The sequence below is a fragment of the Moschus berezovskii genome, chromosome 26, assembly GCF_049115385.1.
Source record: "Moschus berezovskii isolate FMDL1 chromosome 26, NW_MosBer_1.0, whole genome shotgun sequence".
NCBI classification, from domain to species: Eukaryota; Metazoa; Chordata; class Mammalia; order Artiodactyla; family Moschidae; genus Moschus; species Moschus berezovskii.
This window is the reverse complement of record NC_142485.1, coordinates 18,409,110-18,428,227: the sequence shown is the minus strand read 5'-3', so window position 1 is coordinate 18,428,227 and position 19,118 is coordinate 18,409,110. Positions and strand designations below refer to the sequence as shown.

The 19,118-nt window shown below is 38.4% G+C and overlaps 1 protein-coding gene across 2 annotated transcripts; it reads left to right on the top strand.

Annotated features, from left to right (window-relative positions):
* Positions 1–437: 437 nt before the first annotated feature.
* Positions 438–18,859, top strand: UBXN8 (UBX domain protein 8). Of its 2 annotated transcripts, XM_055416556.2 has the most exons (8): positions 438–668; positions 5,039–5,161; positions 5,953–6,023; positions 7,667–7,789; positions 8,588–8,725; positions 10,608–10,649; positions 16,074–16,148; positions 18,208–18,845. In XM_055416556.2, exons 1-8 carry the CDS (start codon positions 581–583, stop codon positions 18,373–18,375), a joined length of 828 nt encoding a protein of 275 aa, XP_055272531.1. In that variant the 5' UTR covers positions 438–580; the 3' UTR covers positions 18,376–18,845. The 2 variants fall into 2 exon arrangements, with proteins under 2 accessions (XP_055272531.1, XP_055272532.1); XM_055416557.2 differs by lacking the exon at positions 8,588–8,725 and having other exon boundaries at positions 462–668; positions 18,208–18,859.
* Positions 18,860–19,118: the final 259 nt, after the last annotated feature.

Here is a 19,118-nt window from a genome sequence, read left to right as displayed (position 1 = left end):
GGAGAAGGGGTGGCGGGTCTCCAGGATTAGGTGCCAGGTCCCACTTTTGAATCATCTTTCCACAGGAACCAGAGACCACGAAATGAGCTGGAGACCGTTGTGGCGATGAAGAAGGTGCTTCGGCAGAGTGGCGCTCAGTTGCTCCGACCAAAAAGTCCACAAGCACCCTCTACGGACACGAGGCCAAAGGGCCAGGCTGCCTCCTCACAGCGTCAACTGCCCGTACCCTTTCTATTTCACTCTTGACAACTCTTTTTCACAGTCTCCGGAATCCAGGTGCGGCCAGCCTAGCCAGAGCGCACGTTTGACTTGACAGAGTGCACGTTTGACAGGACTTGACTAGGCGGGCGCCAGCGAGGCCGTCTCACCGCCCACGTGACGTGAGGTGTCCTGCATTTGTTCTAACGCTACAGATTATGAGTTCAAAAACCTGGGCTCATCTCAATCTGACCAACGACCAGGCTTCACGGTCTCGCTGTCTCCCCAAATTCCTCCCTTTACAAGGTCTCCACTCCACTTTCCCGGGAAGGCGCAACCGGAAGGGGCGGGCCTTCCGCCCGGAAGCGGGGCTCCCGTCACTATGGCTTCTCGTGGGGTTGTTGGTATTTTTCTACTCTCTGCTCTTCCCCTCTTGTGTCTGGAGCTCCGGCGTGGGATACCAGATCTGGGTAGGTGTTGGCTTTTCCCTTTTGACCCTCACAACCGGGTAACGGCCCCATGAACACTGCGTTGAATTTCCGTTTCCCAGCCGCGATGCCTCTGGGCGGCTTGACTACGACTCCCAAGTTGCACCGCGCCGGCCTCCCTCTTCCGGATCCAGGTCCGGATCGGGGTCCGGGTAGGGGTCTGGTAGGGGGAAAGCAAGACACCCGCTGCATTGAGGAAGTTGACTCCCGGTGGCTGAAAAAGTCGTCCTAGATCTGGTGAAGTTTTGCGTGTAAGAGAACAGAGGCAGAAAGCACAGGAACAAACATATACAGGACTTTTAAATTGTGTTGAGTGCTCAAAAGGAAGTAAACTGACGTGAGGTAAACCTGCTGAGGAGTTTAAGTCAAGATTTAAATAATAAGGAATCAACCCTTTGAAAAGCCGGAAAACATCCAGATAAAGGAATTGTGACGCGTTGGAGGAAAAGGATGAAGACCATTGAGGCTGGATCAAGGAGATATAGAGGGAGATTGGCTCAAGATAGTATCAGTAACATTCATTTAGCACCAAATTCTAAATGCTGTTCATTCATTATTTCATCTACCCGCTTTACAATCAATATGAAAAGGTTTTAGATGGGTACTATTATAATCCCTATTTTTGTCGTTCAGTCGCTAAGTGGTGTCGGACACTTTGACAGCGGCCCTATGGACTTCAGCACACTAGGCTTCTTTGATCTTCACTATCTCTTGGAGTTTGCTCAAACTCATGTCCACTGAGTCGGTGATGCCATCCAACTATCTCATCCTCTGTCAACCCCTTCTCCTTCTGCCCTCAATCTTTCCCAGCATCAGGGTCTTTTCAAATGAGTCAGTTCTTCGCATTAGGTGGCCAAAGTATTGGAGCTTCAGCGTCAGTCCTTCCAAGGAACATTCAGGGTTGATTTCCTTTAGGATTGACTGGTTTGCTACCCCTGCATTCCAAGGGACTCTCTAAAGTCTTTTTCAGCACCACAGTTGGAAATCATCAAGTATTCTTGTCCTCAGCCTTCTTTATGATCCAACTCTCACATCTGTACATGACTACTGGAAAAACCATAGCTTTGACCATACAGACTTTTGTCAGCCAAGTGGTGTCTTTTCTTTTTAATACACTGTCTAAATTTGTCATAGCTTTTCTTCCAAGGAGCAAGTGTCTTTTAATTTCATGGCTGCAGTCCATCTGCAGTGATTTTGGAGCCCAAGAAAATAAAATTTGTTACTGTTTCCACTTTTCCCCCATGTATTTGTCATGAAGTGATGGGATTGGATGCCATGAACTTAGTTGTTTGAATGTTGAATTTTAAGCCAGCTTTTTCACTCTCTTCTTTCACATTCATCAAGAAGCTCTTTAGTTCCTCTTTGCTTTCTGTCATTAGAGTGGCAGAAACTGAGATATAGTGAGGTTAAGGGACTTCCTTAAGGCTTTTTAGAGGTCACTGGGTTCTGTGTGGAGAATGTTTTGCAAGGATGTTACAGCAGAAGCAGTGAGGCTTGTTAGGCTTCTGAAGTAGGGAATTCATGATGACAGTTGGCCTGGACTAGGATAACAGAGGAGGTGAAATGTGCACAGATTTGGGATTTTAGCCAAGTGGAATCAGCAGGGTTGTTGATGGATTAATGATTTGGGTGTCGGAAAGGAGAGATTCAAGGATGGCGCCTACATTTGGCAAAGAACAACTTCAGGCAGTTGGTGATACCAGTGATAAAGGGAAAAATGAAACGTGGACTGGTGGAGAATTCATTCATTTTTGGACATATTAATGATCTGTTTACATGTCTGTCTCCCTTATTAAATTCACTTCTAAAATTGGCCACTATGAGGATTCCCTGGAATTGGTTAGGACTTGCACTCGCACTGCAGAAGGCAGGTGTTCGGTCTCTAGTCACTGCATGCGTGCGTAAATCAATGAATGGGTGAGAAGGAAGAAGGTAATTAAGAGACCGTGATGCCATTTAACTTTGTATATTTCCTCTCGTTACCCCGACCCCCAAGAAGTCAGGTACTCAGAACGCTGCTTGAAATAAAATAAAATGCCTTTTAAAAAATCTACAGACATTCTCTAATTATTTCCAGCCATATTGGACTCTAACAAGACCTTTATCAAAATGATAGACAGAACTGTTAAATTCACACTTATTCCAGAATCTACCTGCTTCCTTACCTTACAGAATTCACCATTACTCTGCTCATCTATAATCTACTTTGCACTATTATTTGAGTCACTAGTCAATGAGAAGGTGGTTACTCAGGGTTGCAGAAGGAGATGTTCACACGATAAGCTGTAACCACAGGATAATATATTTCTTCAGCACAGAGGGGTTCCCCCCGTCTTTTTTTGTACTCCCATCACTTATCACAATATCTAATTTAATAAAAATAAAAAATTCTAGAAAATGCAACTGGGCTCCTGGTAGCCTTTCCACTTAGTTTTATACATTTTCACTTAACTCCTTTCTTCTAGAATCCTTTCACAACTGTAAACTGGTAGTTGTCTACTTTGGTTTCTTGTTACTGATTCTGCAAATATCCAGTAACTATTTTAGTCTGTTTTAAAAATCATACATCTCAGTGCAACAGCTGCAGAGCTAGTTATGTTTGGACCAGAACTTAGAGATACTGCTACTTTTAGCTGGAGCTGCTAATTGAATTACCAAAGAGAATTCAGACATGTTCATTCACCTGTGCTATATTTTTGGACATATATTGAGAAATGATCGGTATTTTTCCTACTCTGTAAAAGCACTCATTGCTAATTACATTTTTACTTATATTTAAACTAAGTGTTTTTGGAGAAGGCAATGGCAAGCCACTCCAGTACTCTTGCCTAGAAAATCCCGTGGATGGAGGCCTGGTAGGCTGCAGTCTGTGGGGTCGCTAAGGGTCGGACACAACTGAGCAACTTCACTTTCACTTTTCGCTTTCACACATTGGAGAAGGAAATGGCAACCCACTCCAGTGTTCTTGCCTGGAGAATCCCAGGGACAGGGCAGCCTGGTGGGCTGCCGTCTATGGGGTCATACAGAGTCGGACACAACTGAAGTGACTTAGCAGTAGCAGCAAACTAAGTGTTTTAATGCTGGTTCATCACATTTGTTATCCTTTGAAGTGTCCTGCATATGGGCTCTTGAGCATAGTATAAACAAAACACCTCAACTTAATTTAAAAATTTCTTACTTGAGAGGTGTACACATAAATCTAGTTCTTTTGTATTCCCATTTGAAATTGCTTGCTTGTTGGAACAAAAAGCAGTGTTATGGAACATAAGTTCCATAAAGCATTTGTTTCTCTAAATATGAATACTCTAGGTATCAAATTACTTTTGAAATGACCATAGTTACTCTAGAGTTAATTACATGTTATTGAATAATACCTGAATCAGTAGTTAATGCTGGCAAAGGTTGGAGGGGTTGTAATGCAAAAGAAAACAAAAACTTTAAATAAATTTAAATTGCTTATTTTTTTAAGGATGATATATAATACGTACGTGTGTGTATATATATGTGTGTGTGCGTGTATATCTGTTTTCAGTTAAAATATTTAAGTCTGTATATATGATTCCTTCATTAATTCTTAGTTATTTGACTGACAGCCCCCATCACACTGGTAAGATGTTTCCTCTGTACATGCCTGGTAACTTTTGAGAATTACAAAACAGAACTAGAAATTTGTAGAGGGTGGAAACCATTTTTAATCCAACTTTATATGTACACTCCCTACCATTTGGCAAAGCGTATTACACAAAGAAGGTACTTGTTACATTTTTGCTGATTAATTTTCATTTGGTTCTTAAAATAATAAAAATCAAGTACTGAAATTTTAATTTTTTCTAGGCAAACATGTATCTAGTAAATTTATTTACAGATGATGAAGTAAATATTGAGTAATAGAGAAGTACAGAGTTGCATGATTTACATGTGAGAAGAATTTGGTGTTTCAGTGGGAGTGGCTTTTTTTAAATAGAACTAGAATCTGATAAGATGATACTATCACAATTTAATTCCCAATTATGTGGATTATTTTCTTTCCTTCTCTGGGCTGAAAGTAAACCAGAATTTATGCATTATTGATAGTCATATATTTATAATGTAGCCAGTCACTCAGATTATACTTATATTCCTGAGAGATAAGATGTTCTAGAATCGTTTTCTGAAAACTTGTTCTGGTAATGACAGTCATGATGAATTTTGTTGCCCAAAGGAGACTATATGAAAAATCTTAAGACAGTTACATACCTTAACTTTTACTGTACTCTTCTAGTACAGATAATCTTCTAATGTATTAGTACTTATTATTAGTATCAAGAAAAATGTTTTGAATTGTAATTGTAATTTTTTTTAACTTTTATAAGGAATCAGAGATCTAATTTTGCTGTGTGGCCGGATTTTCCTACTGCTTGCTCTTCTTACATTAATTATTTCTGTGACTACCTCATGGGTTAACTCGTTTAAACCTTCCCAAGTTTATCTGAAAGGTAAGTTTACTGTTTATGCTACCCTTTTATACTTTTCTACTGAAATTTCTTTCCTTTATTCGAGAACTTTTGCACAATAAGCATCATTTTACCATTCATTTGTGCTGTGTAATTTTATGGTAGAGTAACACTTACAACTTAACAATTTTGAATGGGCTATACCCCAATATTTTTATGAGAAATTTTTCTTTTTTCTTGTATATATGTCTGAAACTGTATCATTTCTAACCCAAACTTTAAAAGGTCTATACAACAGCAGAGATCCCTTCTCTTGACATTCAGTGGCTTATAATCTAATATTGGTTAAGTCACTGCAAAGGTTGCCGCTCACACCCCACATTGAGAATCCAGGTGTATTGCTTTTACCGTCATGTCCAAGGGTGACCAAATGGCTGCAGCACAGTATTCTACACCTCATGTGTGGGAATGGGGCTTCTGTAGAGCTGCTAAAACCCTATCCGGCACCTGCAGAAAAAAAACCCACCATCATTATTCTTGAAGTCTCCCTACCAAAACTGTAACCCGCAATAGTAATACATGACAGAAAGTTTTTGTTTCCGAACAGACCTTTTCCTACAGATTGACATTTCTTACAGAAAGAAATTTCTTGCAGATTCCTTTGTTTCGACTGTCTGTGTCTATCTGATCTTTATTATTTGAAAAATAAGTCTGTTTTTTGAAGGCTTTTCTCTCCCCAAATGTGAAGATCTACAGATGATTTTCAGAGAAAATAACATTCAACTTACTGATACATGGGAATTATAAAGCACGTATATGTTTTGGTATCTTAGAAGAAGAAGAGAAGAATGAGAAAAGGCAAAAACTTGTGAGGAAGAAACAACAAGAGGCACAGGGTGAAAAGGTAAAGCCTACTTTTTGGAAAGTATATAGAGAAAATACAAAAATATGTGGGGGAATTTCAAATTTAGGTCACAGCTGGGCGACTTTCACTTCACTTCAGAGAGCCATCTTCCGACTTCACACCTGGCCTTACTGCCTGTCACCCTTTTGGCCCATCTAAAAGAATTGAAAGGTATAAACATTGAGTAGTAAAAGTGTATAACGCTCAGTCCAACGCTCAGTCGTGTCCGACTCTTTGCGACCCCATGGGCTATACAGTCCATGGAATTCTCCAGACCAGAATACTGCAGTGGGTAGCTGTTCCCTTCTCCACGGGATCTTCCCAACCCAGGGGTCAAATCCAGGTCTCCTGCACTGCAGGTGGATTCTTTATCAGCTGAGCTACCAGGGAAACCCGTAATTTGTTGGCATTTAGAATATTCACGATGTTGTACAATCACTACCTCTGCCTAGTTCCAAAACATTTTCATCACCCCAGAAGAAAACCCCACACCCATTAAACAGTTATTTCCCCATTCCTCACTCCTTCCATCCTCTGGCAACCAGCAATCTGCTTTCTGTTTGTATGGATCTGTCTGAATGTTTCATACAAGTGAAATCATATAACATGTGACCTTTTGTGTCTGACTTTTTTCCCTTGCCTAATGTTTTCCAGGGTTCATCCATATAGTATAAATCAGCCCTTCATTTCTTCTATGACTGAGTCATATTCCACTGTATGGATGGATCACAATTTGTTTATCTGTTCACTGATGGGCAGTTAGGTTGTTTCCACCTTTGGACTTTTGTGGATAGTACTGCTGTGAATATTTGTGTGCAAATATTTGAGAACTTATTTTCAATTCTTTGGGGGCATATATATAGAAATGGAATTGCTGGCTCATATGGTAATTCTATATAATAACTTCTTGAGCAACAGCCAAACTATTTTCCACACCATTTTGTATGTCCACCAGCAATTTCTGAGGGTCTCAATTTCTCTACATTCATTTCCGATTTTGGTAGTCATCTCTTTTTCTTAGTCAAGTTAAAGGTTTGTTAATTTTTTTTCAAAGAACCACTTTTTGGTTTCATTGGTTCTGTTGTTTTTCTATTCTATTCCCTGTTTTTATATCTTCTTTATTATTTGCTTTCACGTGCCAGCCTTGTGTTTAACTTGTTCTTTTTCAAGATTTTTAAGATGTAAAATTAATGATTTGATATCTTTTCTTCTTTAATTAGATATTTACACCCATACCTTTACCTCTGAGCACTGCTTTTGCTTCATCCTATCCAAGATTGGTTTTGCTAACTAGAAGTTGCATTTACCGTGGATGATCATCTAACAGTTATTTTCATGATCTTGAAATGTCAGGTAGCACTTGGGCATACTTATATCTCCAACCCTAGTAAGTTTTTATTTCACCGAAAACCCATTAAAGGATGTATTGGCAGACTACCATACAAGCGGAAGGATAGAACATTTGTTTTTCTTTGCATTATATACAAATGCAAATTTTTAGAGAGTGATGCAACAGTGGAGGATGTAGGTTTTAGTGTTAAAACACCACTTCTTACCTGGTTCTTATTTACAGCTTTATAGACAATGTAAATAAAATCTTAGGGGTGTTAATGTATAGTCACCTGTTTTTTTTTTTGGAACAGGTCAGCAGATACATAGAGAATGTTCTAAAACCTAGCCAGGAGATGAAATTGAAAAAGCTGGAAGAACGCTTCTATCAGATGACGGGTGAAACCTGGAAGTTAAGCAATGGTCATAAACTTGGGGTTAGAAAATATTCTCATTTCATATTTTGAATTCTGCTATTGCTTATGTTTCCTTTAACAGATAATAATTTTTTTAAAAATTGCAAATTATTATTCCAGTCTATTTTTAGGAGTCTTTATTAATAATGCTTATATATATATTGAGTTTTTATTGATCATATTTGTATGTCAAATGTTTAAGTGGTTTTTGGTGCCTAAAGAGCATATAACTTAGATCCTTGCGAAGTTCTAACTTAAGACAGTCTGAGAAAACTGTTGAATAAATCACATCTTTTATATGAGGGCATCCAAATCTCTTGGGTATTATAAGCTCACATTATATTCATTTTGTTTAGCTCTGTTTTTGTGAAGCCAAATTGATCTTTGACTCTCTTCCTTTGGCATTGAGTATGAATTTTGTCATTTGCAAGTGGAAGTTTACAACGTTAAGTTTTCTTTCAGAGAGAAAAGGATATTCATCAAGAAATTCATTTTTAGAGGAATTTAAAAGGATGTAGATTTTTTTGTGTAAGAAGCTTTCTGTCCCGAAGACTTTTTTTTTGCTATCTTCTTACACTGTACCTTTCATCATCTCATAAAGAAGATGATCCAGTAGGGGTAAACAGTAGGATTTATAGGATTTATCCTATGCCAGTAGGATTCTGACAGTGAAGCACAGTGTTTGTATCCATTTCATAATGATAACTATGTCATGAAATGTCAAGGCTTGGTAAGAAAGGTAATGTGAAAGATGGCAACAGAGAATGCAGCTGCTCTACGTAATGACTTCACTTCTGAATTGAGTTTGCTTTTGACCAGGGTGATGAAGATTTGGAGCCTGATAGTGACAGTCAGGCATCTTTTGAAACATCAAACAGAGAAGCAGCAAAGAGACGGAACTTGCCTAAGCCTGTAACCAAAGTTTCACCACCCGCTGAGCAGCCCACAAAGAAGAAGGTTCATTACTTAATATCTGTTCACTGAGCTGTATCCACGTACAGTAGGGATATTGTTCTTTGGGCGGAAGTGGTATATTGAGGGAATCCAGATGGTGTCTTCATTAAGAATCACTTCAGCTTCATTAAGAATCACTTTTCTTGTTAAATGCTAGCATTCGGAGCCAAACTTACAAGGAATCTAGGAAGATAAATGATAGTACATTTAGTAAATAGTTCTTTTTAAGGAAGTAATTTAATTATGTAGAAACAAAAAATGCAGTATTTACTAACAGAGACATTCCTTTGGGCAGCTAAGATACAATGAAGTCACACGTTTTGTTGTTGAGTCATTCAGTTGTGTCTAAATCTTTCTGACCCCATGGACTGCAGCATGCCAGGTTCCTCTGTCCTCCACTATCTCCCAGAGTTTGCTCAAACTCGTGTTCATTGAGACAGTGATGCCTTCCAACCATCTTTTCTTCTGCTGCCCCCTTCTCCTTTTTCCTTCAGTCTTTCCCAGCATCAAGTCTTTTTCCAGTGAATCAGCTCTTTACATCAGGTGGCCAAAGTATTGGAGCTTAGCTGAGTAGCTAACGTTATTAACATGAATATATCATTGTCCTCAGTGCCCCTTTTAGGGAATGAGTTAGCAACCATTCACTCTGGAGCGATGTCCAGGTTTATTATCCCTTCTTTTCTTTCAAATCTTTAATCCCTAAGAAGACTGATTTGGAGCTGGTTTAGGGCTTCCCTGGTGGCTCAGAGGTTAAAGCATCTGCCTGCAATGCGGGAGACCTGGGTTCGATCCCTGGTTCGGGAAGATCCCCTGGAGAAGGAAATGGCAACCCACTCCAGTATTCTTGCCTGGAGAATCCCATGGACGGAGGAGCCTGGTGGGCTACAGTCCACAGGGTCGCAAAGAGTCGGACACGACTGACCGACTTCACTCAAGGTTGAAATAAGTGTGTTTCTATTGAGTCTTAGGGGAAGCTGCTAAGCTATGTGTTCCTTAAAAGTAGTTTCCAATGTACTGCTTCTCAGTCTGAGGTTTCCTGGTCCCTTCATGGAACTTGAGGGTAGGAACTGGGTCTTTGAACTATTTCTAACATTTGAAAAAGATCTAGAGAGCTACATGGACTCATTACATTTGTAAGATTCTTTGCTATTTTGTTAATAGCATAGATTATCTCATGCTGATGGTAAATTCTAATTGACCATCACATATGTTTTTGATACTAAACAAAAACAAATGAATGATTTAATAAATGCGATGAATGTTAGATAAAATGTTATAAAATATGGAATCTATGGTATTAAAAAATAAAAAGCATCCCTTGAAGGTGAAATTGTTGTACAATGTTTTAGTGAGAGAAAATGCTTTGTACATCTGGTTTTTTAATAGATTAACAGAAATAGGGAAATGTGGATAAATCATGAAAGCAACCAAAGGGAATGGTGGTTTTCCAGCTCCTTAGAAGGCACCAGTTAAGAGAAATATATATGTACTCATCCTGATGCATATATGTACAAACCTAAATAATTATGGGGTTTTACTGAACTTAATTTTTATCCTCTGTTCCTTTAGTAGTACATTTTTATGTAATATCTTAGAACAGCATAAACATAACATTCTTTAAATGTGTATAGATTAGCAGCCATCATCTGAGATCTGCTTTTTTTCAAATCCCATTTTTATGATGTTATTGTTAGCACAGAGTTCCTTATCCAAAAATGTTTATTGAATCTCTCATTGTAAACACTTTATAAATGTATATTAAAAGAAAAGATTCCATTAAGCATAGATATGTCCAAACTCTTTGTTGAAAGGAACTCTTCTCTTTGAGGTTATTTTTTTCTTCTTCTGTTTACATTCCTGTTACTAAATACCTACTTTTCTTTAGGTTCTTGATTTACCTGAAGAACCTCCTGAAACAGCTGAAGAAGTAAGCTTATCTTTTTTTTCTTTGAAAATCAATGTATTTTTACTTTTCTTTAACATCAAGTATATCTTACCTACATTTGGATTTAGAAAGAAAAAATAGTACAGTGTTTATGTGTTTGCACCATGATTAGGTCTTGTTTCAAATATGGGATGGTATCAAATGCTTCAGTCAAGCCCTATTTTGGAAGCCTGCTGTCTGCTGAGCTTGTGTTTTAAAGCCCTCCCACTTCATCAGGCAGAGATTGGATATGTGGTCTTTTCCAAAATGTTAGGTCATCAAATGAGGTGCCTATTAAAATGGAATCAAAATAGGCAGATGACTTCAAATTGTAGTTTTTCCATTAAAAAAGAGAAAATGAAGGCTGCATTTGTAGCTACTTTGTAGGTTTTTTAATTGAAAGATGGTTTGCTGTTTGGGGTCAGGGTTGGACTGAATCCCGACTCTGCGTTGTGTCCTCTGCCCAACTGCTTTGCCATAATCTGTGCCACCTTCCTAAATGCCCAGCTCAGTTTCACTCCGTCTCTAATGTACAGAAGCACATCTTTAAAGCCGTGAAATGGCATAGGCAAAGGAAAGCTGGGTGGTTTTCCATTTCTTGACTCTAAGTGACTGTTACTGTTACTGCTACTGCTGCTAAGTCACTTCAGTCGTGTCCGACTCTGTGTGACCCCATAGACGGAAGCCCACCAGGCTCCCCCGTCCCTGGGATCCTCCAGGCAAGAACACTGGAGTGGGTTGCCATTTCCTTCTCCAATGTTTTAGCATTTGAAGTAGAAATAACACCCAAAAAATGTCTTAGTAAACAATAAACTGAGGTTAACTTTTTTATCTGTAATCAATTAAGTTTATTACACCTTTCCAAGCAATAAAGTGTACAATTTAAAGAGAGTAAGCTTGGGAGCTTGCTTGGAGGTTCTATCGGGGAAGCACTGCTACTCCTAGGCCCTTTACTGAAGACCCGTCCTCCTCCACCTGGGATGGCTGTCCGATTTCACTGAGGGCACAGCTTCAGGAGAAACGCTCATGGGAAAGGTGAAGGAGGGAGGAGACACCCGCCCATCTAGCCAGGTCAGTCGCATCAACCCTGGCGATCAATGGGGCGACAGGTGTTACAACCAGATCGCCCTCACAACCTGAAAAGCTTTTTATTTGGCGGGGGAGGAGCGCAGTGACTGTTACACTCCCTGAAAACCATTTCTCAGGCAGCCATGAACACGCTGGAGGGTCTCATTTTTGCCAACACATTTGCAGCACATAAGTTAGTATTTTGGATACTAAAATACTGAGGAAAATTCTGAAAGTCTTATACAAATAGAGACAATGAAGTGTGCAATCAATGCCAGGAGAATCACAGTCCCAGGAGAAACACAATTTAAGAAAAAACCAAAGGTCTAATTCCCCGCCGTTACACCCATCACGTCCACACCCGTGATATGTCTGTCCTGACCCTCCTACATCCTCACCTGTCCTCAAGCTCTGGGTTGGTATCCGTGACAACCACTTAAAATACGGAGTAACTAACTACAGCTCAGGTTGACAGGGAATGCCTTTTAAGACTTTTCTCCAGCTTTAAAGCACATGACCTTATTCCTACAGAACACCAGTCTGTCACCAGTGACGACAGACGTCAGGTGGTCAGTGAATCCTTTGAAATTGTACCTTTTTGTGACTACAGGTAGAAGGAGGGTTCTCTTCAGAATCTCAGGTCTGTGGCCCTAAAAAGGTCAACACATCTCACCTGGAGGCAGCTGGTGTTTCTCTCCCCTTTATAAGAGTTATTCATAGTCATTCCCTTTTGTTTCTTTTCTGCTCTTTTCCCATACTTGACAGATGACCTTCTGTGCTACACTCATTAAAGTGTGTGTCACAGTAATGGAGTTTTAGAGCTGGGATGAACCTCAATCATGTCTCACCCCATCTCCTCAACTTGAGGCTGAAGCCACAGGCAGGATTTTGAGGTCCTTCCTAGGGGAGCCCAGGCTCTCTGGCTGCGTGAGACCTCTGGGCTTAATTCCCTTGTTTACTCTAGAAGCAGTACTATTCCTATTTGCTTCTCCTTGCTCCTGTCTGCTTCTTCTCTGGCTTTGCTCTGATTTTTGGTCCTCTTTGCTAATTTTGGTTAATAAAGTCAACAAAATTAAGGTAAAAAATTGTCACTTGAGAATTACATGTTACCTGAGAATCACATATATATATAGTATCAATCAGGGATAAGCAACTTTCAATTATATAATAAAGTTTTGTGAAGAATGCCGCTAATGTATAGTTAATATCACTTGATACTTGTCTAGTGTATTCTATTCTACACTAATCAAGAAAAGAAAATAAATTTTGGAAGATTTTTATTCTGTCAGAATCATCACTGGGCAAGGCGTTTTCCACCTGTGCAGTTGCTACTGCGCATAGATTTATTAGAATTCAAAGGGTAAATTCCTAATTCCCTGCTAGCCATTCATCAGCCCTTATTTTTACCTTCCTCGATGACTCTGGGTGTCCATTTATTCTCCTGGACCTGGTCACCCAGCTCTTTGATCTGATGAACTGTTTCTGAGCAGTTAGCCTGGTCCCTCCGGGTGTCTCTGCCTGACCTTTCCCCTCTGTTGTAGTTGGACTGTTTAATAATATTGAAAGTAGACCTTAGGCGTGGAACGTCATCATCATGATAAAAGTTAAAAACAAGAAAAAGGAAACATTCTAGTTTGGAGAGTGTGCCTTTCCTACCTATCCTTCACCCCATCACCCTAAAAAAGTGCTTTCAAGTTAAAAAGGCACACCTGGAGTTGGCAATGAGCACTATGCCACAGTTACCCCAGATTTTAGGATGTTTGTCTTTGTCAGTCACATAGCCATACTTGTTTCTGGCTTTCTGAAAAGTACCATTTCATATTTTGTCAACTTCGAAGCTTTGCTCTGATACCATAATCATGATCTATCATCATACATAAAGCTTGCCCATCATAACTAATATATTTTAATCCCTAAGCCACACAGCTGTTTCATGAGTCCATATATAAAAGAATAATTTCACCTTTAGGAATACTGGAGATTTTAATTTTCAGGACATTCTCTACTTCCTTTTTAAAGTTATGCCCATTAAGTGTGTAGTGTCACCCACAGAATAGAGGGACATCTTAATAAATCTTTGTTGCTCAGGGATGGGATGAACATTCATCTTAAAGTTTATCAGAACAGGATGAAGTTTTCACTGTGTGTGTGTATCCTGTATATGTAGTAGCTGTGGCTCTGTAGGCTTTGCAATAGCCATGTGAGAAAATTCCTGTTATAGTGGAAGCCTCCTTGGACTTAGGAGCAGACTAATAGATGAGTAAACTAATGGCTGACGTGGCTTTCTGAAAGGGAGGCGGTATCGGAAACAATGCCATTCTTAAGCCTTATACCCTGATTTAAGTGCTTGTTATGTATTTCATATTACAACTGTCAAAAGAGTTATAAGCAGTCTAGAATTCACAACAGAATAGTCACCACATGTTACTGTCCTACTTTTAAACTGAAAAGACAATAACTGTAGAATTTAAGATAATTTGAAAAGAGTTTTGTACATCATCATGTAATTAGCATAATAGCATAGCAACTATTTTCATTATTGTATGCTATCTTATTTCATTTTAAGGGGAGCCAAATTTTAATTAGTGCTGCCCCTTTTCATTTAGATTTCATTTAACAGTCTGTATTTGGGCCAGAGATTAACTTTACAATTTGGATTGTGTTCCAGGCCTTTGACCTGTTCATAGGTCAGTCCACTAGACTTAGTCAGTAATCTTAGGAGAAATTACACACCCACCTTTCACAGTAATTGTAATAATAGAACAGTAACTAGATTTCAAACGATTGTTCATTTCTCTTAAGTATTTATCTAATCACAATAGTAAACATTAAGTTACTATATTTTAACCTTAGTTTCTTTGAAAGCATTTGGCCTTAATTCCCCTCTCAGATCATTAAAGTTTGAACAAAACCTCACTGTAAAAGTTAGGTTTTATTGTTCTGCAAATAAGCAAAATTGGCTGTTGTGATTGTTAGTGTTTTGTGTTATTATAAAACTTTCCTTTAGTAGCAGTAGTAAGAGAAAACATCGCCCCAATCTGGATGTGAATAAAACACTCTACCTACGTGCATGGAAATATTTGCTAACGTGGCTTTCCTGAAGTGGGTGGGTGCTGCTATAAAACAACCATTTCCACCATTTCTGTAACTGTGCTGCCAACAAAACTCCCAGGACAGTTAGGATAATGTTCATAAAAGTTAAAAACAAGAAAAAGATAGCATTCTAGTGTGGGAAGTGTGCCTTTCTTATGCATAAGCAAGGGTTAAAACACTTTCCATAGGACCATCAGAAAGGGTTTCCTGAGGGTGAATAATGAATGTCAGAGTTAATGACTAATTTGTCATCTTTTCTTTTTTTTAAATTGAAGTATAGTTGATTTACAGTGTTGTGTTAGTTTCTGGTGGACAGCACAGTCATTCAGTTATGTATATATATACATGTTTTTTTTCATTATGGTTTATTACAGAATGTTGAATATAGTTCCCTGTGCTATACAAGTAGGACCTGTTGTTTATTTATTTTATATATAGCAGCTTGTATCTACTAATCCCAAACCCCTAATTTAGCCCTCCACTTTGGTAACCTTAAGTTTATGTCTGTGAGTCTGTTTCAGTTTTGTAAATAAGTTCATTTGCATCTGTTTTTAGATTCCCCACATAAATGATACCATATGGTATTTGTCTTTCTCTTTCTGACTTACTTTGCTTATTAGTATGATAATCTCTAGGTCTTTCCCACTCTTTTCTTTTTTAGAATGTTCTTTAAAATACTAGCATGTTGCAAGCTCTTTTTAGCTATTTAACACTTTTATCAGAAGAAAAATTGTGGGGGACCTCAATATGTAGGACAAAGCTGCTCCCAGGAAAAGGGGGCCTCCTAGACCCCCAGCAGCCAGGACTAACTCCAGGCTCATCTCTCGTTCTCATGAGGTAGACATGGTGCCCAGCCTACAGTGATGGGGCACTGTTTTGTTTCCTTCCAGTCCAGTGTATGTCTTGCTTGCAGACTCTGAGGTTGCTCTGGATCATCTTGGCTTGGTAAGGCCTCTTTCATAGCCCAACTGCAGTCTTGATATTGTCTGGGCAGACAGAAGCCTCGAGTCTCTGGCGCCCTCTCTGGAAGACTCTGTCACTGGTCTCAAGCAGTGGGAAGGTGTTTTTCAGGTTCAGAAGAATTATTTCTGTGTTTTAGGTGAATTTTCTCTGGACCTTAATGTTGGTGTACAACTCTGAGAGCTAAATTTCTACAAAACCCCACAGGAGTGCTTAGAACTAGGTACAGGTGTTTCACAGGAGTAGTGATTTTGGAATCACAAACAGCCGTGGTAGGAATTCTCATCTGAACACTTTTTCCCTCAGGTCGTGACTGTAGCTCTCCGCTGTCCAAGTGGGCGTGTCCTGAGGAGAAGGTTTTTTAAGTCTTGCAGTTCACAGGTACGGAAAAATCATATTTGGAGAAATATTTGTGTTGAATTTGGCAATAGTTTATTCCCATACAGGGAGGATGTGTTGTCTGTTGTCTGCACTACCATCAGGTGAGGATAAATGGGATTTATGTATACTTTACGTGACAGAAATTTGGAGAATCAGGCATGCTGAGCCTCCTTGAATCGTGATTTCTGCATTCAGATTTTTTTCAGTTCTTCCTTTTTTTAATTTGCTTTTTAATTATATTTTCACAGCTCAGTGGTAAGATGCTTTCAAATCTTCAGGAAGCAGCTATTATTAACTCTGTTCTTATTAGCCCTAATCGATTATTAATCTAAGAAGCCCCACTGCTTGTATGTGTTTTCAGATCATTCTCTAAAGCTTGTTTCTTTTTGTTCTAATAGACTTTTTTTTTCTTTTAAAAACAATATTGTGTTCACTAGCAATGATTTGGAAAATATAGAAAACTAGAGTGAAGAACAATTTTGATTTGCCATCTGACACCAAAACCAATTACTAACATGTTGGTGTATTTTTTATTTTAAGTACATTTGAATTTATCATTATACGTGCATTAAAAATCTAAGTAATTATCTAAATAAATTTCTCCTTATTGATGCACTTAACCTTCTATGTCTAGACTGCTATAAACTATAATAGGAAATACTAGTAGGTGAGACTCCATAAAAATTTTAAATTCTATAAAGCTCATCAAGTTAAAAATTTGGCAGCAACAATTTAATAATTATTTAAGAAGTAATGATTATGCAAGCTAGAGGAAAAAAACTTGCCTGGGAAATCCCATGGACAGAGGAGCCTGGGGGGGGTCCATGGGGGTTGCAAGAGTCGGACATGACTTAGCAACCAAACAACAACAATTGAATAAATATTTATAAAGTAATGATGATTATGCTAGCTAAAAAAATTTGAAAACTTAAAAACCAAGTGATAAATATGAAAAGAATGTTTGGTCTCACTTCAAATCATAGAAGTGCATATTAAAATGGATACCATTTTCTACCTATCAAATTGTCAAATATTAAAAAGAAGAGTACCCAGTTTGGGGCAGTGTGTGCAGAAAACAGGGATTCTTATTAAATTACATTCACGTTGTTCATGTAAATGTAATTTAGACTGCTGTTCTTGTGGGATAATTTATCAGTATATATTTAAAAATATATCTTTTGCCCCAGAAATTTCATTTATGAGAATTTATTCTTTGGAAATAATGGCAAATGATTAAAGGTAGTAACATAAGTGCTTATGTGGGCATTGGTTAAACTAAGGCACATTCATATATTGGAAAATTATGGCATTATATGACATAATGCACATTTATTACATGGAATATCAATAGGTACATGGATGGTGGTAGAAGTCAAGGGTTACTTATAATTGATATAAGTATCACTTTGATATAAAGTATAATTATTGATATAAAGTATAATTATTGATATAAGTATATAAGTTGATATAAGTATAATTGATACCAGCATTCCCTGAGAACATTCTGTCATTCAGCTTTCTTCCTAAAGCAACACACCATCCTTCAGCAGGAGTTTTAGTAGAAATTTGGACAATTACAATGGGAATCTTTATGACAGGAAATGCAATACATTCATAGGGATGGCCTGTTATCAAAAGGCAGAGTCTCTGGCCCATGAACAAGTCTGTTTTGACTGTTCCTGGGTGATTTTGATGTGGCCTATTGGCTTTGATTGTAATCTAAATGACGTTTTTCCCAAACGCTAACCTTTTGCTTTTAACCTTTTTAGTGAATAATCTCCCATTCCCTATGATTGGAGGTTTCCTAATTGTTAAATGCTTCTGCTGCCTGTAGGTGTCAGTAGTCCCTAGGCCTTCTTTGAAGCAATGTATCAAGGGTCATTCACATCTCAAAATTCATGGCATGCTGTTTTGCTTTAAACACTGGAAAGTTCCTTTGAAAAATATGAAAGTTCAGTTTCATGACTCCTAGGGGCGTGATTTAACAATGAGAGATCATAAACTATCATGAGGGACACAACCGTGTGCAGTATTTATAACGAAGCTTTTTCTCTTCTAGGTCTTGTATGACTGGATGATGAAGATGGGGTATCGCACCTCCCTGTACAGCCTTTCTACTTCCTTTCCCAGAAGGCCTCTGGAAGTGGAGGGAGGCTGGTCACTGCAGGACATTGGAATAACTGTGGATACTGTACTCAACGTGGAAGAGAAAGAGCAGAGCAGCTAGTTAAGAAATGCCACCTAGCTGTTTTACATGAAATCAGTTACACCATGACCTTCCAGGACAATAGAGGACTCACATTAAAATCATGCCATACGTTGATTGAGCTCAAGGCCGTAAATGTTTCAATGCTGATCTTCATGGAAATGTATGGACATAAAGTATTAGGAAAGGATTTCTCTCCACATATAATAATTTTGGGAGTGTGCCATATTACAACATGCCAAATGAGGATGAGATAGAAATGTATACAGTAAGGTGCTCATTAATTTGTATTTCCCCCAGCTGACGTCATTTATCAGTTTCTTCTTTCAGTGTGCCTTGCCATAGTGAACGTTTCACCATTCAAACTCTTTAAGGTCTTCTAAATAGGAATGTTTAGTCTGCTGTATTTCTAGAAATTAAACTTTGAAAATGTTTCAAAGCTCTTTTAAGAGTTCAAAGTTCTTTTTGATAGTAAACATTGTACTCATGTTTATTTAACTAATGTTTGCAATTTATTTTATTTTGCCTTGCACTGAATTGCAACATTTACAACATTCCAGGTGGATCAGTGTTTTAAAGATAAAACAATGAAAACAAAGTGAAGGTGAGTTTTACAAATATATCTGGGCACTTCATTTCCCTGCTTATACTTCTATAATGGTGTATTCACACTGTAACAACAGGTTCAAACTCCAAGGATGGTATAAAGGCTGTCTATTCCAGCCACTCCCTTTCCCATGCTATCACTCTTTTAATAGTTTTTT

Bases quoted from the DNA above. Each gene is read 5' to 3' on its own strand.
- UBXN8 (XM_055416556.2), top strand. From the start codon at position 581: ATGGCTTCTCGTGGGGTTGTTGGTATTTTTCTACTCTCTGCTCTTCCC. The intron at 669-5,038 runs GTAGGTGTTGGC...AACTTTTATAAG, and splicing joins GCGTGGGATACCAGATCTGG to GAATCAGAGATCTAATTTTG. The intron at 6,024-7,666 runs GTAAAGCCTACT...TTTTTGGAACAG, and splicing joins AAGAGGCACAGGGTGAAAAG to GTCAGCAGATACATAGAGAA.